The sequence below is a fragment of the Symphalangus syndactylus genome, chromosome 15 (assembly GCF_028878055.3).
Source record: "Symphalangus syndactylus isolate Jambi chromosome 15, NHGRI_mSymSyn1-v2.1_pri, whole genome shotgun sequence".
Classification (NCBI taxonomy): Eukaryota; Metazoa; Chordata; class Mammalia; order Primates; family Hylobatidae; genus Symphalangus; species Symphalangus syndactylus.
This window is the reverse complement of record NC_072437.2, coordinates 92460463-92486343: the sequence shown is the minus strand read 5'-3', so window position 1 is coordinate 92486343 and position 25881 is coordinate 92460463. Positions and strand designations below refer to the sequence as shown.

Genomic DNA, 25881 nt, shown 5'->3' with positions numbered 1-25881 from the left:
GTTGGCCAGGCTGGTCTCAAACTCCTGACCTCAAGTGCTCCACCTGCCTTGGCCCCCCAAAGTGCTGGGATTACAACAGGTGAAAGCCACTGTGCTGTATTTTTGAGACACGGTTTCGGTCTGTTGCTCAGGCTACAGTGCAGTGGTTCAATCATGGCTCACTGCAACCTGGATATCTCGGGCTTAAGTGATCCTCCTACTTCGCCTCTCAAGTAGCTGGGACTATAGGTATGCGCCACCATGCACCACTTATTTTTATTTTTAGTAGAGACAAGGTCTCACTATGTTGCCCAGGCTGGTCTTGAACTCCCTGGTCTCAAGGAAGTTGGAAGCAATCTTCCTGCCTCAGCCTCCCAAAGTGCTGGGATTACAGGCCTGAGCCACTGTGCCCAGCCTAGAAATTTATTTATTTTTGAGAGAGTCTCACTCTGTCACCCAGGCTGGGGTGCAGTGGCACAATCCCAGTTCACTACAATCTCCACCTCCAGGATCCAATCTATTCTCGTGCCTCAGCCTCCTGAGTCGCTGGGATTACAGGCGTGCACTGCTACACCCGGCTAATTTTTGTATTTTAGTAGAGACGGGATTTCACCATGTTGGCCAGGCTGGTCTCCAACTCCTGACCTCAGGTGATCCACCTGCCTCGGCCTCCCAAAGTGCTGGAATTACAGGTGTGAGCCACCATACCCAGCCTAGAAATTCATTTTAGCAAAGTCTTGTTCTTACATAAACTTATATGTAAAGCCAGTGGCTTTTGTTCCTGTGACATGTTCGGATTAATGGACAAGAAGGCATATGGGTGGTTAGCGGGATGGAGGCAGGTCTAAAATTCTGGCACATCAGATCTGTTTGCTGGAATAGAACAGCAAGTGGGAAGGACAGGATGACCAAAGCTATTTATCAGGACGGGCACACAGATGGGCATGGTGACATTTGGACAAGGCCCAGGTAGGCCCTAGAAGTCTAAGATGTAGAAACCCTTGTCCAAACAGGGGGTAGATAAGAGCAAGAAATAATTCTGGTGGGTGATGCTTGCAAGTCTAGAGAGGGAAGCCCCTGGCTGGGGTATCAGGGCTCTTGGCTTCCATGGAGGCAGGTGCTTGGAGAACCAGGCCGGCTACCATGGGACTTGGCTATATTCAATCTGCATTCCCCCCCAAGCAAGCTTATAATGGAATCACTATGGAAACAGTATTCATGTACCAGAAGTCTATTTTTCACTTAAATTTTGTTTGAATGCTTTGTTTTGTTTTTGAGTGCTTTGAACCCGTGAGGTGAGGCACTTCTCTGATTTTACAGCTCTGCCTGAATTCAGATCCTCAACCCCACTGAATTAGAGGAACCCAGAAAAGTACACCAGCACGAGTTCACCAATCAGAAAATATCACAAGCTTTCTAACATAATAATTTATGAAGTTATTCTACTCACTTGAGCTACTTTCTCAAATAGGAAAAAATAAAGCTGAGCTGCCAGGCATGAAGAACAGGGTGCAAATATGAATTTTATAAAAGGAGAGAAGAGGAACTACCCATGCCAGTAGCCAGCACTGCCTAAGGATGTCTCACAGGGCATTTTTTTTGCTTGCGGGCTTCCTGTCTCTGGTAATATCATCATCACTGCTGGCTTGAGATCCTCTCTATTTTGCAGCTCAGTATGCAGATATTTAGAAGCCTATTATAAATTTATCGCCAACAGGCCAGCAGGATTCGCTCCTCTCCTTCCCCCATTACTTATCTTTCTTCTTAATTCAAAGAGTTAAACATGTGTAATTTGTTCTTTGCCCCTTCATTTTTGTTTAATTATTTTGCCTTTTTCTAAGTTGTGTTTGACTCCGGTGATTCATCCAATATACGTAAAAAGAAACAAACCAAGTGCTTGGGACGCATACCCGGGTTATCTTAACTGTGCAGAGCAGGTTTCCTCCCACTCCGCCCGTAGTCACCCAGATCACGACCTCCGTTTTCTGTTTGGGCAGCGGGGGCTCGCCGTCCCCTCGCCCGCGGTGGGTGTCGCAGCGGGTCCCCTCCAGGGTTCTCCCGGATCGCCGCCGCCACCCCACCGCGCCCCTTCCTACGCGGGGTCTGCGGGCGCCCGGCTCTAGGACCGCAGGGACGCGGGCAGGAGGCGGTGCCCCCCTTCGGTCCTGCCCTCTGCCGCGCGCGGGGTGGGGCCGGACCGGAGTTCCCCCGCTCGCGCTCGCGAGCCGCGGAGGGGGCGCCGAGGGGTGGGCGGGGCTGCGCCGCTGGGCCGCGCTGCTGCCTGGCAGGCCCGGCATTAGGGCCTCGGCGGAGCCCGCTCCCCTTGCGCTGGGCGGGGTGGGCGGTGGGCGGCTTCTCGTGCAGGCGCGAGCCGGGAGGCAGCGGCTGCGCCCTGCGCCGGGGCGGAGCCGGGGGCGGGCCGGCGGCCGGCAGGCGGGGGCTGGGGCCCGAGGCCGGGAGTGCCTGAGCGCCGGCGGCGACGACGGCAGCGGCGGCCCAGCGGGCTCGGTGCGTGGGTCCGCGGCGGCTCGGGGTCCGCCCGCGGGCTGCGGTGCGAGCGGGCGGCCCGGCTCCCCTCCTCCCCCGCCCGCTGCCGCCGTGATTGGGTGGAAGATGGCGCTGGCCGGATGGAAATCCTAATGACAGTCTCCAAATTCGCCTCTATCTGTACCATGGTAGGTGGCGGCGAGCGGGCGGCGGGGGCAGCCGGGACCTCTCGGGCAGGCGGGCGGCGCTGGACCCGCCTCTCCCAGTGGCCGCCCGCGGCCCCGGACCCGCCTCTCCCAGTGGCCGCCCGCGGCCCCGGGGCGGGCGGGCTGGGCGGCCCTGGCGGGGGCGGTTGGACGACGCGCAGGCGGGCAGCGCGGGGGTGAGCGGCCCAGGCGGCTGGGTAGGGGGCGTCGCCTGGTGGGCCAGGGCGGCGCGAGGGTAGCGGTGAGGGGGCGACCGTGCCAGACGCAGCGTGGGGCGGGCACCGGCCTCCGGGAGCCCCCGGCTGAACTGCTGGGGTCCGCTCGGGACGCGGGGACGAGGGCCGAGGCGCGCCCGGCCTATGGCGGGGTGAGGGGTGGGCGCGCGCGAGCCGGAGCGCGGCCCCGGGCCCGGGGTCGCCGGGGAGGGGGGGCGGAGCCGCGTGGGCTCCATTTCTCTCTGGTCGCGCGCCGAGCGGGAGGGGTCCCCGGGAGGGGTGAGGGTCGGCGGGCAGGAAGGAAGGGTCTCGGTCGGGGCGGGCAGCGCTTATTCCCGCCTGGGAGAGGACGGAAGTCAAGTGCAGATTTGCTCGCGCCGCTGGCTGGGCGGAGTCCCTGACCCTGCGCTGGGGGAAAGGGGCGTGTGTGAAGGTGGAAACTTTAAATAAGTACTGTTGAAATTATCTCCATTTTCTCTGAGAAGCACGAGCTCTCCCGTTTGCAGCCGTGTGTCCAGGTGGCAGTCTTGTCTCTGGGAATGCACGTTAATCTTGAAAAGCAGCATTAGCTTTCCTGTTATTTGTTTACTTCAGCCCACCAAACACATCTGTATGTCGCTGGAGCTAGGTCTGTCTGTGCGGGGACTGCCTGCCAAGGCGATGGTATTTGTTTTCCTAGGGCGTTTAAATAGACTGTAAGGGAAAAGTGCTAATGCCCGCTGGAAGTCCCGAATTAAGCAAAACGTGGGCGTGTTTAAAACTTGGTGTTTTGTGCGTGGCCAGAAGGACCAGTTTTCCACATGACGAGACAAATTCGTTTCATTAGCTCCTCATGAGCTTATATGTAGGGATCATAATTTATGAGTCATCACCGAAAAAAGTTTTTCTTTGCAACGTGGGCCTAGTGGTTATTAGAGACTTCTGAAATCTTGTGTTTCATATCTCACTGGCCCTATTTATGCAACTGATTTCATATAGGAGATCCCCAAGAAATTTTCCATCTACAGGGTGGTACATTGTATATATTTTTCTTTAAGGAGTGGTGAATCAGATCTGAACGATGCCTTAAAAAGCAGATTCTCTACTGCACGATGAGGAACAGTACAAAAAATGGCTGAAATCAGGTGGACATAAAATCGACAGTATTAAAGAAATTGTTAGGTAACAGGAGCACCCTAATGGCGCTGGTTCCGGGTTCTTCTTCCTCCCCAACACAGGCCCGCCAAAAAGGAGCCAACCAGAGGTCACGCCTTCCCGCCTCGGCCTAGGCCCAGCCCCTCAGCCAACCAGCAACCCCCACGTAACGTCCCCGGGCATGAAAGACGGAGGCCGCAGAGCTCTCTCTCTGTCTTCCCTTCCGCTTCGGCTCTCCCTCGGACTCCTCCAATAAAGATCTCTTGACTGCAACCGGTGTGGCGTGGTCTTAGTCTGAGCCTACAGAGCCACTCTTTCATTGGTGCTGTGACTCGGATTGGGACTCCCCGCCTTTGGTGGGACCCCAGTCCCTCTCAGGCGCAGACCAGGCCCCGGTCAGTCTTCGCCCATTTTCCTGTTCGCCGAGCTCTTCGCCCACCACCGGCCTCATCTCGGTAAGTTTTCCCCTCCCAGGCCTACCTCTCGGGCAAATCGCCAGACCGTAGCTGCTCCCGTGACAAACACATTTTGCCCGACGCCCCTACGGCAGTGGTAGGCCCCTATCATTCACTTCCGCCTCGGCCTGCAGGGAACGGAGTTTTTCTCCCTCTCCTCCTCGCGTCTCCGGCCTGGGTCCCTTCCCTTTCTCGCTCCGAAAATCCTGGTACCAGGTGGCCCACGGTCCTCGGCCATGGTTGGCCCCTCAGTCCTTCCGCTTTGGTGACGACGGAACCGGAAGCTGAGTCACGTCGCAGTGTTCGGCTATTAGGGGACGCCCTACTTAGCCCTCACTGCATATCCTCTCGTAGCCCCACAATAGGAGGCTCCGCATCCCTGCCGGCCGACTCTCCCCTACAGTGCCTCTTAATCTGTCAGCCCTAGGCCTAGCAATCGACCTCAAACCAAAACGCCTACATACCCCTTAAATAACCAAAATAAATGGCCCACTTATAGGCCTCTGGATATTGTGAGCGAACAGGAAAATGGGAAGAGATCCCCTATGCCCACGGCCCCCTGTGTAAACCTCAACATCTTATCGCTGCCCTCAAACTGCTAACCTCTCCCTCCGATCCTGACTCCATATCACCACCCTCAGCCCCACCCTTCGGCCACCTCCCGGCCAGCGGCGGCCCCGCCCCTTACCACTTCCCCCAACCTCTCTCTTCTTTCCCCTTCCTCCGCAACCTCTCCAGCTCCCTCCCCTCCGCCGCTCAGCCCTCCCACCACTGGTTCCAGATCACACCTTTCCGTCCTCGCCCCTCTTAGAGAAGTTGCAGGGGCAGAAGGCATTGTTTATGTCCATGTTCTCTTCTCTATGGCTAACTTATAAACGCTTAGGCTCTTACACTTCTAACTCCACCTCTTATATCAAAATTTCTGTAACACCCTCCTTCTCAAGAAGCGCAGGCAGGTCTAGGAGCAAGCCCGCACTTACGCAGACCAAGTTCACCAGACTACCCCAGCCCTACCCATAGCGGCGCAGGCCATTCCTGAGCAAGACCCCAACTGGGATTACAACTCCCCAAATGGCATCGCTGCTCGAGACCACTTCGCCACCTGCCTAGCAACTGGCCTCCGCAGGGCAGCCCAAAAGGCAGTCAACTTTGAAAAACTTCACGAAATCGTACAAGAAAAACATGAAAACCCCTCCGCCTTTCTCGACCGCCTTACACAGGCCCTTCAGCAATACACTAACATAGACCCAGCAGCCCCCGATGGCAGGCAGCTTCTCATGTTCCATTTTTTTGTACAAAGCTTCCCAGACATTAGAGCCAAATTAAAGAAGCTAGACAGAGGCCCCTTCACCCTGCAGACCGAGGTTTTGGCCACCACGTTCAAGGTGTACCATAACCGTGATGAGCAGGCGAGGAGGCAAAAGTGTCAAATGCTGGCTCAAGCTCTTCGAGCCCCTACTTGGCCAGCTATAGACACTGGCGACCGTAAGCCATTATTTGCCCACCGTCAGCTCCCTGGACCCTGCTTCAAGTGCGGCAAAGAAGGGCATTGGGTTCATGAGTGCCCTAATCCCAGGCCTCCACACAAGCCATGTTCAAAATGCCCCCAGCTCGGTCACTGGGCCGTCGACTGCCCCAACCTCCCGGAGGGGGGTTGGGCCAGACCCCAACCCTGCCCCCGATCTCTTGGGACTGGCCATTGACGATTGACGGGGCCCTGGGACTCTTCCCCCGACGCACACTATCCCTGCACAGGAGCCCAGGGTGCCTCTTACGGTAGATGGGCGCCTCGTAACTTTCCTTCTCGACACCAGAGCTACCTTCTCGGTTTCCCGGGAATTTTGGGGCGCTGTCTCCACCTCTGGCCCTCCCATAGTCGGGGTAGAAGGCCAGACCATATGTCCAACGACTACCCCGCCTTTATCATGTTCTTTCTCAGGCCACTTCTTTTCCCATAAGTTATTCACCACACCTGAGTTAAACTTTGGACATCCCCTGAGGAACCTGCAGGATCATCAGCTCAGGAATCCCAAGACACCTGTGAGCAATTGGAGGACTTGCACCTCCTATTTTGGAAAGAAACATCCCAGACTAAAAAGGCTCCTACCACTGATCCTGAGGAACGACCGCTTCCTCCTTAAAAAAGATAAGTGAAAGAACTCAGACTAGATAAAATGATCTCGTTTTCCAGAGCATCCTCTTTACCTTCCTATTTGCTCTTTGCCTATGTATCCCTCCTACTTCCTTGGATACCTCATACAACCACCCCTCCCCTTTCACTAGCTCCTAATTACCTCTACAAGACTCTCAACTTAACTCACACTCTGTTAAACCAGTCCAATCCTTCCCTGGCAAATGACTGTTGGCTGTGTATCTCTCTATCAACCTCTGGCTATGTTGCCACTCCCATTCCTGCAAAAAACTGGGTCTTCACCAACTTGACCTACCACCCTCGTTATGAAGGAAAAGACCCTTTCCAACTTCTAAACATGCAGTCATTAGCCGACTTCCCCATATCTGATAGGACCAAAGATACCATAACAGGACGTGCAACCCAACTTTTACGTTCTTACATTTCCAACCTCACCTATTACACAAGCAATGAAAAGCCCATACACGGCCCTGTAACCACAAATACTATTTTAACTTTCCAAGCCCCTTTATGCATACAACGCAACCTGTCATCTGGCCTGCCTCTAGGGCACCTACCACCGCATCAGTGTAATTACACCCTACAACTTCAAGCCCCAATTGATCATAGTAACTTTCAAGTCACCCAAACAGCTCCATTCAAACAGCTTGTCCGCTTCTCTGGGCCCCCCAAAATCATCACCTCCTCCCTGCTCAACAAACAGTCCAGGTTCTGTGATGGCAGACATACTCGCGTGACCATTCACCCCTGGACTCCCTGCAGCAGCGCCCCCACCACTAGTGAGTGCCTTCTCATCCCCTCTTTCAATCGCTCTCTCGAATGGCTCCTAGTAGATACAAAACGTTTTTTTCTCCAATGGGAAAATAAAACACAGGGAGCCACTCAGTTTGCTCCCAATACCCCTTTCCAGCCGCTCACTGGAGCTACCTTAGCAAGTACTCTAGGAGTATGGGAAAATGAAAACAACAAACTCACACACCTTTTTAACATACATAACGAGTTCTGTCTACCTAGCCAAGGCATATTCTTCTTATGTGGAATGTCGACCTATATCTGCCTCCCCACTAACTGGACAGGCACCTGCACCTTAGTCTTTCTAAGCCCCCACATTAACATTGCGCCAGGAAATCAGACCTTATCAGTACCCCTCAAAGCTCAAGTCGGTCAGCGGAGAGCCATACAAGGAATACCCCTACTTACAGGGTTAGGAATGGCCACTGCTACAGGAACCCAAATAGCTGGTTTATCAACTTCATTATCCTACTACCACACACTCTCAAAGGATTTCTCAGACAGTTTGCAAGAAATAACGAAATCTATTCTTACTTTACAATCCCAAATAGACTCTTTAGCAGCAGAGACTCTCCAAAACCGCCGAGGCCTAGACCTCCTCACTGCTGAGAAAGGAGGACTCTGCATCTTCTTAGGGGAAGAGTGTTGTTTTTACACTAATCAGTCAGGGGTAGTGCAAGATGCTGCCCAGCGTATACAGGAAAAAGCTTCTGAGATCAGACAACGCATCTCAAATTCTTATACCCACCTCTGGAGTTAGGCAACATGGCTTCTTCCCTTTCTAGGTCCTGTGGCAGCCATCTTGCCGTTACTCGCCTTCGGGCCCTGCATTTGTAACCTTGTCAGATTCATGCGGCAGCAGATTTCCTCCATTTCTAACCAAACTTTTAACCAGCTTCTCATTAGACAGTACCAGCTTTTAGCCACTGAAGAGGATTAGCTACCAAAAGGATGTCACATACTTTAGCAGCCAAGCCACGCAGACCCCAGACAACCCGCTTCATGCAGCTTCTCCAGACCCTCCGCCACAACTCCTGGCTCATCCCTAACCCCTCCCTACCCTTCGGTTGGCTCTCAGCCCTAGATGACTTATACCTTCAAGGAACCTTCATGGATTTCAAGGCCGAAGAAGTCTTCATATACAGCGCCCTACTACTTAGCCTCCTGCTCCTGCTGTGCCCCTGCAGTCCTCCCATACCCCTCCCCACGACACCCCCGTTCAGCAGGAAGTAGCCAGATGAACGGCAACGCCCATCTCCCCACTTCTTAAGAAACAAAAAAGGGAGGAATGTTAGGTAACAGGAGCACCCTAATGGCGCTGGTTCCAGGTTCTTCCTCCCCAACACAGGCCCGCCAAAAAGGAGCCAACCAGAGGTCCCGCCTTCCCGCCTCGGCCTAGGCCCAGCCCCTCAGCCAACCAGCAACCCCCACATAACGTCCCCGGGCATGAAAGACGGAGGCCGCAGAGCTCTCTCTCTTCCCTTCCGCTTCGGCTCTCCCTCGGACTCCTCCAATAAAGATCTCTTGACTGCAACCGGTGTGGCGTGGGTGGTCTTAGTCTGAGCCTGCAGAGCCACTCTTTAAGAAATCATTGAAGGATGAATCATTAAAGACTCCATTTCCGAACTGGATGATTGTTTTTTCTCACAGTTTACATTTTAGGAAAGCATTGGTATTAAATGGACTATATTAAAATGATTTTGGAGGATTGGGCTAATTATTTTTAGATACGCCAATTATTATCTTAGTCAATTTCAAAAGGAATGCGATAATTAGGTCTTTTACAGTGACAATTTTGCCACATGGCTGAGCTACACACATTGTATGGGTCATAGTTCATTGTCAAACACTAAGATTTCAGGAGTGGTGTGATACTCTTCACCGACTATTCATTCACTCAAGTACTGTATATCAAGTATACATTTAGCCACTAAGTGCTGGAGGCGAGGCTGAGTGCTGGGGATGCGGTATTGGTCAGGGCAGCCCCTGTTTTCTTGGTGTTTACATTCTTGCTCATGGACACAAACAATATTCAGGTAAACAATAAATGTATGCTGTAATCAGATTAGGACAGTGAGACACAGGGATTTGCCAGGGTCACACACTTACTAAGTAGGATTCTGATCTCAAGGATGTCAAACTGAGAAGCTCGCTCTAGGGCTTCCACCCAGATAAATTAATTACATGTGGGGCGTGTGTATTGTTGGCAAATACAGAAAATGTCTGGCCAAATGAGATTGTTCCAAAGGTACTATTAAAATTGGGTGTGTCTATTCATATTTGAATACATTCGAATGTACCCCCAAATAGTGCTAAATATCTCAAAGTAATTTGCAGTCTTATTCTTTAAAGAAAATTGCCATCTGTCCTCTGAGAATCACAAAATTGAAAAGCAAAGATACCTCTTTGGCTTTGTAGGTGCTGTTTTGCTAGGCTTGGAACGCTCCTCCCTGCCACACCCCTTATCCTCCTTGTCCGGCGAGTGTGTGTGCCTGTCTCTTAAGCAGGGAGCATTACTTGAATAATCCTACCCCTGTCCAACCGGACCCTCCATCCGCTTCATACAGTTTCATGGCATTTTTGTAATCTCAGTAGCACTTAATCATACTTACTGTGTAGTAAATTTTTCTTAGAACTCTTACTCAATTGTGAGGGCCTTGAAGGGGAAGGATTATCATTTAATTCTGCAGTTTGATCTGGAGTACCAAGTTCTGCATTCAGTATAAAAGTTTTCCAAAGTCTTTCCTGGCTCCTGGTATGCCGGGTGAAGCAGGGATGATGTGGCTGTGTGTGTGTGTAATGGTGGAGAGAAGATGGGCTGGACTTAAACAGAACACTTATCAGAATTAGCAGCTGTGAAAACATTTAGGATGAGTTGAAATTTTATTCTATAAATACTGAGTGTACATAATTTTTTCATTTGTCAAAATAAGGTACCTGGCCAAATCTGCAATACCTTAATTGGGTTAAGTAACTGTTAAAAACAATTCTCTTCAGCTGTGTCTTATTTTAGATCACTAGTGTTCGGCTTACATGTGAAAATTAGTAAAAGTTGTTTTTCATAAGTTAGTATTATAGCCTGAACCAAATGAGTGATTATGTTTAGATTGCAATGAGTACATTTTCAAGGGTACCTCTTGAAATACCTGTTTTTAATTTGTCCATGAAATAATACATTTTCAGTATCACATAGTGTTTATTTTGCCTTTGAAGTAGTTTCAGACTTCAGGGCCTGGCACAGAGTACCTCCCTACCTGATATTTAATATTATACTTAATAAGTGTGAAATAATGGGAAAAGTGACAGAATACACGTAGAGGGGCTCTGTTTTGCAGTTGAGGTGGCTAATCCGGGTGGTCCGTCATGGGGATGCAGTAGTGGTCAGGGCAGCCCCTGCTTTTGGGGCTGGCACTACTTACTGTTAGCTCCATAAATGTTAGCTCTGCCTCTGATCATTATTGTCTCTTCCTATTTGGGTTGTAGGAGTCATGGTTAGGAAGGCGTTGTTGGGAGGGGGACTGGACAACGGAGAAGTTGTTGGTGCAGGAGGTGGGTAGAGTTAGATCGTGGGGTGGCACTGGCCTGGCTGCTTGCCCACCCTCGGTTACAAAGGCATGAGATTAGATCCTTTAGAACATGGTGGTAATGAGGCCAAAGCTGGTAAAGGTAGGTGCTAGGAGAGTCCGACGGGCTTACTTCTGAGAAAGCCTGTGCCTAGCACAGCACTCTGAGCATGGTAAACTTTACTTGCTGAAGAAAGGCACAGGTGAAGGTGGCTGTCTTTTCTTTTTTGTTTGCTCTGTTTTAATAACACGATTTTAAAAAACAAATTAGAAAGGACATACATGGAAAATGTTTGCCTTTTCTTACTGCTCGAGTCTCACTGGGATCCAGGTAAGGATATGTGTGGTCAGTGCTATTTATCCTTACTACTGAAAAAAAGGAAAGCTGGGGCAAGCCACAAAGCCCATGCTTTGTTGGGAATGTGTGTGTGTGTGTGTGTGTGTGTGTGTGTGAAAGTCACCTCTTCATATAACGAGTATTATATTAAATAATGAAATTTCTTTTTCCTTCTCAAGAAATAGGGTGGATGTAGTTCTTTTATTAATAAAATATTTCTTATTTGTAAATGAATATTTTATTAGTAAAATAGGTTTCTATGATAGGAGCATTCAAATGTGAGTTGCCATTGTTTTACTTATCTAATTTTTGCTCTGTTAATTTAAGAAGGGAACGAAACTTAAACTTCTTAAGCCTTTAAAAAAATAAAACCTCAAAAATAAGGAATCTTCTATTACATAAATGTTTGGTCAAAGGAATGTTTGAGCTTGGTGGAGAGAGAACATTTAGAAGAAGTATTAATAGAAGTTTTATTTAAGCCCACTCATCTTTTGAATTTGCCTAAAATACATTTTGGACATTAAAAATGATACATTTTCATAGAAAATCTGGAAAATATAAAAAATCCAAGAAAGCAAAAGGAAGGTCAATTTTTACCTTCCAGAGGATATTTTATTTATTTATTTATTTATTTTTTGAGACGGAGTTTCACTCTTGTTGCCCAGGCTGGAGTGCAATGGTGCAATCTCGGCTCACTGCAACCTCCGCCTCCCAGGTTCAAGCGATTCTCCTGCCTCAGCCTCCTGAGTAGCTGGGATTACAGGCATGTGCCACCATGCGCAGCTAATTTTTGTATTTTTAGTAGAGATGGGGTTTCTCCATGTTGGTCAGGCTGGCCAGAGTATATTTTAACTTTTTAAAAAACTTGAGTTGTATTCCCTAGATATAATTTTACACTGTTTTCCCATGAATGATTATCATGTTATCATTATCATCATTCATGCCCATCCTAAAATTTGTCCAATTTTAGGATGAACACGAGTTTAATGTTATAAAATGATGAGGTGGTGAGATTAGCCCAATAAAGCATAGTGGTAGGGTACTAGGGCGTTGACAGGTTATATGTTTAATGATTATTAGAGGGTAAAGTGATATAGTTAGCAGAAATGGAATTTTATAAGAGGTGGTTTATTCTAATCTTAGGCACTTAGTTATCACAAATATAAGACTTTTTATGATCTGAAATTTTTAATATGCTTGAAAACTCTAGTTTTAAATACCGTATTCAATTGTGTGGCATGTGTATAAATATTATGGTCTTATTTTATATCATATGGCTTTGCTTACCTTCTGGTGACTTTCTCCTTCCACCTTTTGCTAATAAGTGGCTAGTAGGTCTCAAAGTAGGTTAATTATCTGCCCTCCCACGATCCACGCTGGCCAGTTTCAGCGAGATGATGTCACATTTCTTGTTGCCTTATTTGTTGCTAGACTTTTGATCAAGTCCCCCCAAATTGAGTCTGCCTCCTTTTTGTCATTTACCAAATTCCTTTCTTCCTGCCTTTAAACTCATATTTATTCTAGCTCTTCTGAAACTTTTATTATCTCAGGAAGTATCTTTTAAGCATTTGTATACTTTGTATAATTCCTTTCCAGAAACCTTTTTAGATTTAAATAATCTAATTTTGTTTCGGTTTCTCTTTTAGCAGCCCTATTCCAGAAACTTAATATGGTATTTTATTATGTATTTGACAGCATGGTATAATAAAAAGAGCGGTTGGACCAGAAGGTAAATTCTAGTCCAGATTTTGACATTTAGATGTGTATACATGGGAAAGTTTCTTAAAACTTCGAGTTAATTTTTCTCATCTGTGAAATAAAGGGATTGGACTAGACACTCTTTAGTAGATATTCCTTATATGCTTGTCTCTTTCTAGATCTAAAATTCTGATCCTTTAATAGTTGATAAATGATTATTGGTATCATTTTCATCATTTTAGGAGCTCTTTTTTAAAAAAAATTGCTATTTTTTTTTTGCTCTGTGGCCCATTTCTAGAACATCTTAGGAGTTCTAATTATGTTTTAGATAATATAAAAAGCATAGAATCAGACATAGTTAAGCATGAATTTCACTTAGTTTCCTAGTTTTACAGTCTAAATATATATTTTTCTTTCTTTAAAACTGGAGGTTACTGATACCACCATTTTAGTCACCAACAGGCTAATAATTCACAAAGCTATTTGCTAATTTTTGACACATTTTTTTGCCAGTACCATTAAGGGATTTGAATTTTTTTGAGGTTCCACGTTTACTTCTTTAGTTATGAGTATGACCTTGGACAAGTTACTTCTCTGTACCTGTAAAGTGAGAGTAAAATAACATCTAGTTCATAGGGTTGTTGACTAGTACCTGGTCCATGGTAATCACTGTGTCATGTTGGCTGTTACTACCCTTTAACATGATTTGCTCCCCTCCCTGTGGTAAAAAGTATTCATTGGCACTACTAATTAATTTGTTAGCTCAACATATACTAACCAAAATGGAAATTTGTTTTGTGAAATACAATCATCAGTTCCTTTTCATTATAAGAAACGTTAGTTTATTAGTAGTATATACCCCTGAGAAAGCACTAATTTATTTTAAAATTGAGTGGATTAATTCATAATATGAAAGCTGAGAATGTAGATTGTCTTCTTTGTCTATTTTGAATAGTTTATAGAATAATTTATTTCTTTTGTCTGGGAACAAAAATAACTGGTCTAATTTGTGACATTCTCAAACATATTTTACAAGTTTAGATAAATTGAGAATGGCAAAAACCGCAATTACTTTTGCACCAATCTAATACTTTTAGAAGAAAAATCTATCTTACCTTATTTTATACTAAAAAAAAAAAAAGCACACCAGCTTTTTGTCATTACTGGAACAAGGTGTGTGTATTCAAGTTAGCTTCAGGACTTATTTTCTTTCAGATTTTTCTCTTTACTGAGGCCATATTATTATATTTAATTTCCTTATGCTCTATCCTTTAGGAAGCATAACAAGGGAATAACATCTCTTGTTAGCTTACATTGAACTTACCCACCTTGCTCTTAGATATCTTGTCTAAAACCTACAGTCCCTATCTCCTAGTCTAGAAGAGGGATATTTACATATCTACACCATACTTTAAAGGTGTTGGGAGAAAGTAGTAAGTGAAGAGTTGTATTATGAAGAGTTATGCTTGCTGAACTGAAAACTCTCAATTGGAGGCCCAGTATTGTTGAAAATACATATAACATTCGACCATTTGCTATCTTATGTGCAGAATTTGCTTTAGGAGGTTAGAGTGGCAGTTCATATACATTTATTTAGGAAGAAAAACTAGTAAGTCTTTGCTTTCTCACAGCAAAACTCAAGACTTTTGTGATAGTGTAAAGTATAAGAAATTTAATATAGAGCTCCACTGTGTGAGGTGCTGTAGCCCTCTCTGTTCCTTGGCTTATGCCTTGCTGCTGCTTCTCTTTCAGAAGGACCATTAGCTGCTTCTAAACAGTATGTTATGTCTAAAGAAGAGATGTGTAAGCTTGCTTTATTTTCTGTAGTGAGCCACATGTCCAAAGCTACGTACCCATAAAAATTTATTTCCAACTGAAAACAAGAAGTAGATGTTTAGTTCAGTGATAATGGACAGGTGTTCTTAATTGAAATGCTTCATGGGTAGAGGAACCATCCACGCATTCTCTACTTGTAAAGGGTGGTTTAAATCATATCTTTCAGTAGAGTTAGAGTACTGTTGCCTTTGATTTTATTTTAGTGACCTACTAAGCCTCTACCTGATGCTAGTGATTTATTCTTTTTCCTTTTTGTGGGGGTAAAGAGTGCTTTTTCTTAAGTACTTTGAGGAAGGATTCATGGAGACCTACATTATATCATGCTGCATGTGGGTTCTGAGAACATGAAGATGACTGTGATAAACTCTGGTCTTATGGAACTTCCCATTCAGTGTGTCCTGAGTGGGTTATAGTTGTGCTGAGGAAGTAATCCTCTTGACCCCTGGGAAGCCTGGAGGTATCTGGGTTGATAGGAGACCCTTAGCCAGTCCCTTTCTGGTAAGAGCAGACTTACCTGTCTTACCTGTAGCTTCTTTTCTTTTTTTTTTTTTTTAAGACAGGTCTTGCTCTATTGCTCAGGCTGTCTCCTACATTTAAACCATCCTCCTGCCTTGGCCTCCCAAGGTGCTGGGATTACAGGTGTGAGCCACTGCACCTGGCTATGTCTGTATTCTTGTGGGCTCTACATAAACTGTTTTCTCTGTGTGTCCTGATGAGAACAAGATTGAAAACCAGCTCTACTTACAGTATTGTAGAAGAGGATGGATGTATAAAACAAATGCATACAATGAGATGTTTTTCTTACTGGTATAAGCAATGGTAATTATATGTGAAAGAGAAGGTGGTTTTGGGAGAGAGAAGAGGGCTTCAGGAAAAAGCCTCTTAGAAGAGAGTTGAACTTTGCAAAATGAATGGTCTTTATTATGTGGACATGGAGGGATGGGATACCAGATGTAAATAGATAATGTGTTACTCTTAGGCTCTGTAGGTGGTTTGGCGTGAAAGCGGGTCTTGTGAACAATAAGGCTGGAGACTAGGAAGGGGGCATATTTAAAGAAGTACCAAGAGTTTACCAAGTATTGATTCACATTAAAATGATTATTAAAGTGTGTGTTTAGCCTGAGGAAATGTAAGTCCAGAGGACAGTCATGAGGATATAAGAAACAATGGAGTTGGTAAAAATATGCTGGTAAATTGAATTACATTGATTTTTCAAAATTTGCTTGTGTTTTTTTTAAGAAGATAAAATGACAACAAAACAAGATGGGTGGGGTACAAGGACAATTCAGTGAGTTGTTAAAACTTGTTAGGGGCCTCCTTGTTTAAGAACCAACTAAAGAACCACTATTGGAAAATTTTGGATTGTATATACATGTTAAAAAATTGATGATAAATACACACCCACACAAGGAGTGAATTTTCTTGCTTCCATAGCAGCAGACATTTAAACGTTACCATTCAAACTGAGGGAAGGAAAATAGGAAAAACAAAACGAAAAAGAATGATAGAAAACACAGGTGGAAGAAATAAGCTCTTCTAGTTCATTAATCATAATAATACAAACGGATCAGACTTATCTTCATTGTATTAAAGGAACTATCAGAATGGACAAAAAACAAAATATTGCTCAATAAGAAACCTACCTAAAATGAAAGGGCAGTCTCTTTAACAGTAACACGATAGTATTGTCACACCTAAGAAAATCAACAATAGATTTTTTTGAGATATTTCAAAAGCATTAATTTTATTTTGTTGTTGTTGTTGTTATTCTGTATCTGTCATCTTGAAGATCCATTCAGAATTAGGAAAGGTTAGGTAGTATTAGCCCCATTTTCACAAAATGGAAAAGGAAGCTTAAAGTCAACCCTGCAGCAGCTAGGGATGGGGTCCAAATTTCTAGACATGCAAACTCGTTATGACATCTACAGGGCAATGTGTTGCAGGTTTGATGGTTGAGACAAAATTACTCCTTTTCAAACAAGAAATTGGGGAATTTTTATTCCTGACTTTTCAGCGGCGTATCTCTGTGTGTGTGACTTTGAGTCCTCACTAATTATTTTCACTTGGGTAGGCCGTTTAACTGGTTTCAGTTATGAAGTGGAATAATAATTTCCCCATTAGATCAGATGAGATGACACATGTGAACGTCCTTTGTACTATAAATACATATCAACATCACCCATACATGGTCATTGTTGGTAAGACTCCATGCCCTCTTAAAGAGGAAGGGATGGAAAGCACGTTAAGATCCTGTGGACTATAGGAGTTGTAACGGAGCTCACAAGTTACCTTTGACAAAGTGTAGTCATTTCAAAGTTTGAAAATGAGTATTTTAATGATCCATGAAGCAAAGTTTTAGATTACCCTTAAAATCTTTACTATGTTAAGAATGTACAGTTCATGAGTGGCTGTCTTTTTTTTTTTGAGACAGAGGGTTGCTCTGTTGCCCAGGCCGGAGTGCAGTGGTGCAGTCTCGCCTCATTGAAACCTCTGCCCCCCGGGCTCAAGCTATCCTCCTGCCTGAGCCTCCCAAGTATCTGGGACTACAGGCACACACTACCACGCCCAGCTATTTTTTCTTTTTAATTAATTTTTTTGTAGAGACAGGGTTTCACCATGTTGCCCAGGCTGGTCTCAAACTCAAGCGATGTAGCTGGCCTCCCAAAATGCTGCAATTACAGGCGTGAACCACTGCACCTGGCCTGTAGTTAATTTCTGATGTCAGTAAACACTGTAATTCCCTACTAGTAACATTTTTTTTTAAAGGTATAAAATTATAGCGAGTAAATTGCCTTTATTTCTACAGTATTGATCTACCTGGGTTTTTCAGGGATCCCTGAAAAGAGACTTTCAAAATTAGAGCCCATCTGGGCACAAGTAAAATAAGCCATAAAATACTTAAGTTGTAGGGGTAAGGAGACAATAAAATACACAACTTTTGTTCTTTGGAATGGAAAATACATTTATAATTTGAGATTCTGTAGATGAACATTTATTCTGCTTTGTATGTGATTATCTTAGTCCAAAAATCTAGCAGTTATAACTTTGAAGAAATTATTTCTGCTGTTTCTCTGGCATATTGTTTCACAGTTTTTCTTTGCTGATGTTGCAAAGGTTCCGTTTGTTTAATTTGCTTAATGAAGAGACTCATATGCAGGATGATTAAGGTGGTACCTTGGGGGTGGTAGCTGGGACTTTGAAGTTTGCGTTAGGAGGTATGTCTTAATAGAGCAGGAGGATCCTCTTTTCCACAAAACGGGATATAATGTTTAGAAGGTTTCAGACTTAATGGCCTGGAAAGATGATGCTTTGTGGAGGGGAACACCACACACTGGGGCCTCTGGGGAGGATGGCGGGAGGGAGAGCATCAGGAAGAAGAGCTGATGGATGCTGGGCTTAAACCGGGGAGATGGGTTGAGCTGTGCAGCAAACCACCATGACACACGTTTACCTGTGTCACAAACCTGCACATCCTGCACATGTACCCTGTAACTTAAGGTTGAAGGAAAAAAAAAAAAAGCAGAAACACGATGCTTTGGTTCTTTCAAGAACAGGTGAGGAATAGGAATCAAATGGTTTCACTGTTTGTTATTTGATGAACCTAGAGGTTTAAAGCTGATAATTTCTTCAGACTGATGTGCTCAGGGTTTTTATGTAAAGGTGGACAAAATTTGGAACAAATTTGAAACATCAGAGGCTCAAAAACTAGATATAACAGACCAAAAACAAAACCAAAAATATTGTGCTTTTGGTTCTGCTAGGCAAATTAGAATCTTTTCGTTGTCTGTTGTTGCATTTTTTTTTTTTAAAGACAGTTGACTTTTTTTAAGTTTACTGGTTAGTTTCACTTGTTTTTATTGCATTTCTTTTTCAATTTGAGGAGGCTTATATCTCCTCCACAGGGGACCCTGCTGAACAAGGACCTGCCATTGTCATGTGACTGGTTAAAGCAGAGGCCTTCACTTACTTGGCAAATGAAAAACTAAAAGGAAGCAGCTTGTACTCTGGTTGTTTTCTCATTATACGGATCAAACCTTAGCCAGATAAAAATGCTTGGACATTTGTATCATTGTCTTAATTGGAGACATTATGTTGCCCTTTTTAACTAAAAAGATACAAGTGAAATCTGTCACCTTTTTTGTTCTCTCTAGTTTCTTTCTTTATTGAGTTTTTCCAGCTTTACTGAGGTATAATTGACACATGGTATGTATTTAAGGGGGTATTTTCGTTCTTTAAAGACTGCACAGTTGCCTTTGCTCAGGTTACTGCTCCTGCCAAGTGTTCCGCAGTTCTGCTCTTTCAGGTTTTTACTTCCTTGTGTCCTTAAAGCTTCTCTTGTGTCACACATTTTCATCCCAGATGTTAGTTGCTTTAATAGTCTACTGTCTTTCCTTTTCATCTCTGAAACTGGGTTGTAGTATACCATTTCAGTGCTAATAGCCTACTGTGATGTTCTTGCCATTTTATGTTAATGATGACTTAGGTCATCTTCCCCGACTTGTAAAGTTGAATGTGACTTCTGTAATTTTAGCTTTCCCAAGGAACTTATATGAGTCTGACATTGAGTGGCTACTTGGTGATGCTATTGCTAGGCATTTCACAGATTCAGATCTCACAATGATAAAAAATAAAGGTGTAGGAAAGTTTGAGTTTAGATAAATGTATAGATGATAAATCTAGAACAGATTGTTAAAGAGAGTTAGGATATTTGGGTACATTTTTGGTTGACATCAAAGTTAACAAGGCCCTCTGCAAATGTTACTGGATATTGATAGAGAAGGCTGGATTGAATAGGTGTGGCCTAGTTGAGAAATGAAATTGAATGATAGAACACTTGTAAAACACCAGAATTATATGCTTGATGCAAATGGAATGGTGTTTGAAAAATCTTATTTTCTTCCTGACGTTTTTGGGAACAGCTCGTGTTTAATAGGGACTCTGAAATATAATGTCATGGTAACTTTTAGAAATGGGATGGTAAGGCCGGGCGTGGTGGCTCACGCTTGTAATCCCAGCACTTTGGGAGGCCGAGGCAGGCGGATCACGAGGTCAGGAGATTGAGACCACGGTGAAACCCCGTCTCTACTAAAAATACAAAAAAAAAATTAGCCGGGCGTGGTGGCGGGCGCCTGTAGTCCCAGCTACTTGGAGAGGCTGAGGCAGGAGAATGGCGTGAACCCGGGAGGCGGAGCTTGCAGTGAGCCGAGATCGCACCACTGCACTCCAGCCTGGGTGACAGAGCGAGACTCCGTCTCAAAAAAAAAAAAAAAAAAAAAAAAAATGGGATGGTAGATATGCACTTGTAATTTAGTAATTGATACATTGTTTTTTGAACTACCAGAGTGAGGATTTTAAAAGAATTACGTTATTCAGGTTTAACTGTAGTACTCTTAAAGAAAAATGTGATATCCGATTACCTTAGAAATGGTGGTTTCTTTTAATTTTGCAATTTTAGAAGTTTAAGAAAAACCAAACCACTTACTATTTTTAAAAGTGCAAAATTGTGTGAGTTTAAAAAATTCATTTCTTATAAGGAGGAGGGGCCACCCTTTCCCAAGAAGTAATTGCTAGAAGGAGTTGGGATATGTGTGTGTGTTTATTGCCAGACATTACCTGTGCATATACAAACATGAGGTATTGTGTGTATGTCACCCCCCACTCCCCCCAAAATTTAAAACTGGAGGTTTATTTGCTTTTTCACTTAACATATAGTGTATATTTTTGGTTGTCATCATGTTTCATTCCATGTCAAAACTCTTGTGTGCATTTTAATTTCCCATGATCTTCAATGTCTATCATATTGAAAGTTTTGGTTATATAATACTGTTTGCACATTTTCATTTTATTAAACAATAATTTTATTAGTTTCCTAGGGCTGCCATAACAAAGTACCAGAAACTGTGTGTGTATTATAATACTGTATTGTTACTGTACCTTTTCTATGTTTAGATGTGTTTAGAGACAGAAATACTTACCATTGTGTTGCAGTTACCTACAGGATCCAGTACAGCATGTGCTGTACAGGTTTGTGGCCTAGGAGCAAGAGGCTAGAACCACATAGCCTAAGTGTGTAGTGGGCTATACCATCTAGGTTTATGTGAGTACACTCTATGACATACACACCGTGATAAAATTGCCTAACAATCAATTTCTCAGAATGTATCCCTGTCATTAAGTGATGCACGCCTGTAACAGAAATTTATCGTCTTACAGTTCTGTAGGCTAGAAGTCCAGAAGCAGGATGTCAACAGGGTTGGTTCCTTCTGAGGGCTGTGAGGAGACTCTTGCATTGTCTATCCTAGCTACTGGTGGTTTGTTGGCAGTGGATGCATCATTCCAATCTTTTCACATGGCATTCTCCCTGTGTCCCTGTCTCCACCTTGTCTTCCTTCTATGCCTGTCTGTGTCCAGATTTTCCCTTTCTACACAGACACCAGTCACACTGGATTAGGGTCCACCCTAATGACTTCGTTGTAACTTGATTACTTCTGTAAAGACCCTATTTCAAAATAAGGTCATATTCTGAGATATTGGGGCTTAAGACTTAAACGTACTTTATTAGGGAACACAATTCACCCGATAAAACTAATGGCGCAATCAGGTCCATTGCAATCAGTGTCAGCGAATATTCATTAAGTTGGGTTATGTGCTAGACACTAGAGATGCAAAGCTGTTTAACTTCAAAGGGCTTGCAGTCTAGTTGGGGAGACCAGCTTTGTGTATAATAATGTAAACTGATACAAACTTGATAAGCTGTATTTTGATGTGTACAGGGAAGACAGACTGGTATTTGTAGTGAGGCCTGCATCAGCTGGAGAAGGAAGGCTTTTGGGAGTGGTGGGGAGGGAAGCCTGGTGGAATTTGAAAGGTAACTTGGAGAAAAATGAAGAGGACAAAGGGCTTGGCGAGGAAGTGAGAATTAAAATAACAAGAAAGAGAGAAATAAGGTTAAGTGATTAAAATTACTTACAAGATTTAATGTTTCAGTAATTTTGTCCTCAAACTTGTTAAATTGATTGGGTTTATATTGGTTTAGGCAAAAATCTTCTATAAACTTGTGGTAGGTTTTTTTTTTTTTTTTAAAGGCATGTATATGTTGTTAAAAATCACATTTGTAGCTTACAGAACTCATTTTTGCTAAAAATGAGCTAATGAAAAGTACTTCTGATACAGCGGGTAAAGGAAAGTGTGAGAGATCATACCTAGAACATCCACTTCTCTTTTTCCCAAAGTAAATAGGGGGAATTATGTACACCACTATATAATGACGGGATTATATACACCTCTGTGATCTTAGGTCCATTTCAACTACAGCATTCTGTTTTTTAGCTTAATGTATATAAAACTTATCAAGCAAAAAGGGATCAGAAGTGGTTTTCTAGAAAATTTATTGAAAATAAAAAACCAACAAAACATGATTACCACATTAATGAAAATAACTATTACACAGAATATATTTTTGTAACATACCTGCTGTGAAGAAACCTCACCAATGTCAGTATTTACATTTCAGATTACTTTGTTATTATTAGTTCATTTTTTCCAAACAAAAACTAAAATCTATGAGATGGACCCATAGGGAGGAGTAGTCTGTTTTACAGTTAAGGAAATTAACAAATAGATTATTTCAGACTCCAGTGATTTGATTTTAGGATTCTGCCTGAGACCTCTCCACATTTAGTCTAGTGCTTTTGCTGCCGGATCATGCTGTTACCAATGTAGGTGTAGATGCTTCTTTGCCCTAAAGACAACCACAAAATCATTTTTTCTCTCTTTTGTTTTTTGAGACGGAATCTTGCTCTGTCACCCAGGCTGGAGTGCAGTGGTGTGATCTCGGCTCACTGCAACCTCCACCTCCCAGGTTCAAGCAATTCTTCCTGCTTTAGCCTCCTGAGTAGCTGGGATTACAGGTGCCTGCTACCATGCCCGGCTAATTTTTGTATTTTTTTTAGTAGAGATGGGGTTTCACCATGGTGGCCAGGCTGGTCTCAAACTTCTGATCTCAGGTGATCCGCCTGTCTCGGCCTCCCAAAGTCCTGGGATTACAAGCGTGAGCCACTGCCCCCCAGCCTCTCTTTCTTAATACTCAAATATCCAATCATTGTTGAAACTACCTGATTGTCTCAGATGATTATAGTTGGATCCATAATGTTTGTTGCATTTTGTCACTATATCTCTTAAATGTGGATCCCTGTTTCTTTTGTATTACAGTTTATCTTTTGAGGAAATCAGATTGTCCCATAGCTTTTTTCATTTTCTGCGCTTTGCCAGTTGCATCCCCTTTGTGATGTTTAACATGTTCTTCCATCCTGTGTGTTTTCTGTAATCTGGTAGATTAAGAGGCCTGAACCAGATTCCTTGATTTTTTTTTTTTTTCTCTTGCAGGAGTCAGGGTACAAGTGATGGTGGAAAAACTTAGGTGATGTGTACTTCCGGTTTGCAGTGGAATGTCATGTCTCTTTATAATGATGAGGCTGGCATTGTCAGAATGACTCTTCTGTTATGGAGCTGCTGGCAGCTTTTTACCTCATGGTTTTTAGCAACTGTTGATAATCATTGCCTAGATCCAGTGTTTCATTAGGGCTTCAGAATAGAGTTTTCACTGCTTCTATAGGGTTTTTTAAGAAATATTTTTAAAGACATTGAAAGAGAATGTACATCTATTCTATGTTATATTTGAAGCTACATAGAAATAAACTTACATTTTCAGAATATTTTCATAGTTGTATTCCCAAAGTCATACATTTAGGCAGGCTAAAGTTTACAAATTAAGTTGAACCTTTTGCGCACCTAGACTTAATTTTGTGATATTACAACTGAATGAGCACATGAAGTTCTAACAGATTTTTGCATCTGAACTATAATTAATAAGATTTACCTGATTATACACTAAAACTTGACAAAGTAGTTCTTCTCTTATTTTCCATTTTTTAATATGTTCCACCTCAGGGTTATATATTTACTACTCCTGTGCTTTAAAAAAAGCAACTTCAAATTCTTAAGCACAGGATTCTGAAAATTAGATGAACTAACCAGATACAGTTTTAATTTTCAGATTTTTAGGGATATTAGAGTGCATTTATTTCTATTTGTATTTCTATTTGTAATGTTTAAAATGGACCAGTTTGTGTGTGCATTAGTTTCCAATGAGGCTGTAACATATTACCACAAGTTTAGCGGCTTAAAATCACACAAATTTATTATTCTAAAGTTGTGGAGGTCGCCGGGTGCAGTGGCTCATGCCTGTAATCCCAGCACCTTGGGAGGCCAAGGCGGGCGGATCACGAGGTCAGGAGATCGAGACCATCTTGGCCAACATGGTGAAACCCCGTCTCTACTAACAATACAAAAATTAGCCGGGCGTGGTGGCACTCGCCTGTAGTCCCAGCTACTCAGGAGGCTGAGGCAGGACAGTGGCGTGAACCCGGGAGGCAGAGCTTGCGGTGAGTGGAGATCGTGCCACTGCATTCCAGCCTGGGCGACAGAGGGAGACTCTGTCTCAAAAAGAAAAGTTGTGGACATCAGAAAAAAAAAAAAGTTGTGGAGGTCAGAGGTTTAAGTGGGTCTGGCTGGGCTGTGTTCTTTCCTGGAGCTGCAGAAGGGACTGTTTCTTTGCCTTTGCCACCTGGAGGCTGCTCTTGCCTTTTGGCTCCTGGCCCCTGTAGCATCTTCAAAGCCAGCCATGACTTGCCAGTCTTTCTTTCATTACCTCCCTCGGACAGGGACTGTCCTGCTTCCCTCTTTCACTTACGAGACCCTTGTGATTACATAGGGCTCACCTGGGTAATCCGGGATAATCTCTCAAGGTCGTTTGATTTTTAGCAACCTTAATTCCTTCTGCAACTTGAATTCACAGGTTCTGGGGATTAGGATGTGGACATTTTGAGGGTGGCAGTTGTTTTTCTACTACCACAATGCGTGCACATTTTTTTTAACTTTAAAAAGTGTATTAGAGGTGAAAATCAATTCCTGATACGCCTTTAATGAATTTTGGGTTGTGGTGAAATAATGGGAAGAAGTTGAGTGGATTTGTAAACATACACCTTTTGTACTAAGTGAACATTAAGATGTGGTTATCTGTTCTAGTTTTGGAAGTAACAGAAAGAATTTTTACTTCAGGTACTGTTAGCACACCTACCAGTCTCAGCAGGAGAAAAGTAAAGATGCAGTGGAACATTTAGGAAAATTAGCTACCAATACTTTTACAACTTTTGATAAGTAAGTAAATACAGGCTTGGTAGCATGAGAGGTTACAAAAATGGATGAAATGAATAAAACCTATGCTATATGCCCTTGCTCAACAGAGCATATGTAAAATATATTTTAGGATGTTAAGATTACATCCGAACCTTTTATATTTACAGCATAGTAATTTAAATGATGGTTTGGCTTCATTAAAAGAGAATCTTGGAGGTTTAGAGAGAAGGGCTCAGGCTGTGTGCTTCCTAAGGAAGAAAGGGCAGAAAAGGGCAACTCTCACGTTTTCTTAGGCAAAGTGGAAAGATGCGGATATTTCTGTGGGATGTGAAATAGATTTTTAATGGTTAAAGATAGTATCAGAAGAAGCTCTAATTTGAGGATTGCCAGATCTCAAAATATTTTTGTTTTGTAGTTATTAAACGACTGCCATACTTAGATTTGATACCTCAGTAAACTTACGGGAAATAGGTTGAAACATAGAACCCGGACTTGTAGAGACTTCATTTTTCTCATTTTGCTTGTAAGTCTGAAGAAAACCAACAGAGCAAGAGAGGCTAAGAAAAGAGACATGATAAGGAAGACAGGAAAGAATACCCAGTAAATATTGGTGTATGGGCTATGCTAGGTGAACTGCTAGGTATGAGTGGTTCTTACTTTTAAGGAAGTTATGTCTTTTTGGGGAAATGAGACTTAAATTCACATCCAGCAGAACAGTATCAGAAAAGTGGGTGTATGAGCTCCATGAGGGTGACTTGTGGAAGGGAAAATATTGAACATTTCATTCTCAAGTACTAACAGGATCTGTAACTCTAATGTACCGATTAATG

General features: G+C 43.5%; 1 protein-coding gene across 2 annotated transcripts in view; it reads left to right on the top strand.

Moving 5' to 3' along the window:
* Positions 1–2419: 2419 nt before the first annotated feature.
* The window catches only part of USP12 (ubiquitin specific peptidase 12), a 111216-nt gene continuing 87754 nt past the window's right edge, over positions 2420–25881 (top strand). The window contains exon 1 of one of the 2 annotated variants that reach the window (XM_055245243.2): positions 2420–2654. In XM_055245243.2, the coding sequence (XP_055101218.1) occupies positions 2607–2654 (48 nt within the window). In that variant the 5' untranslated portion in view covers positions 2420–2606. The remainder of the gene's footprint in view (positions 2655–25881) is intronic. The other variant, XM_063619260.1, reaches the window with a different exon arrangement.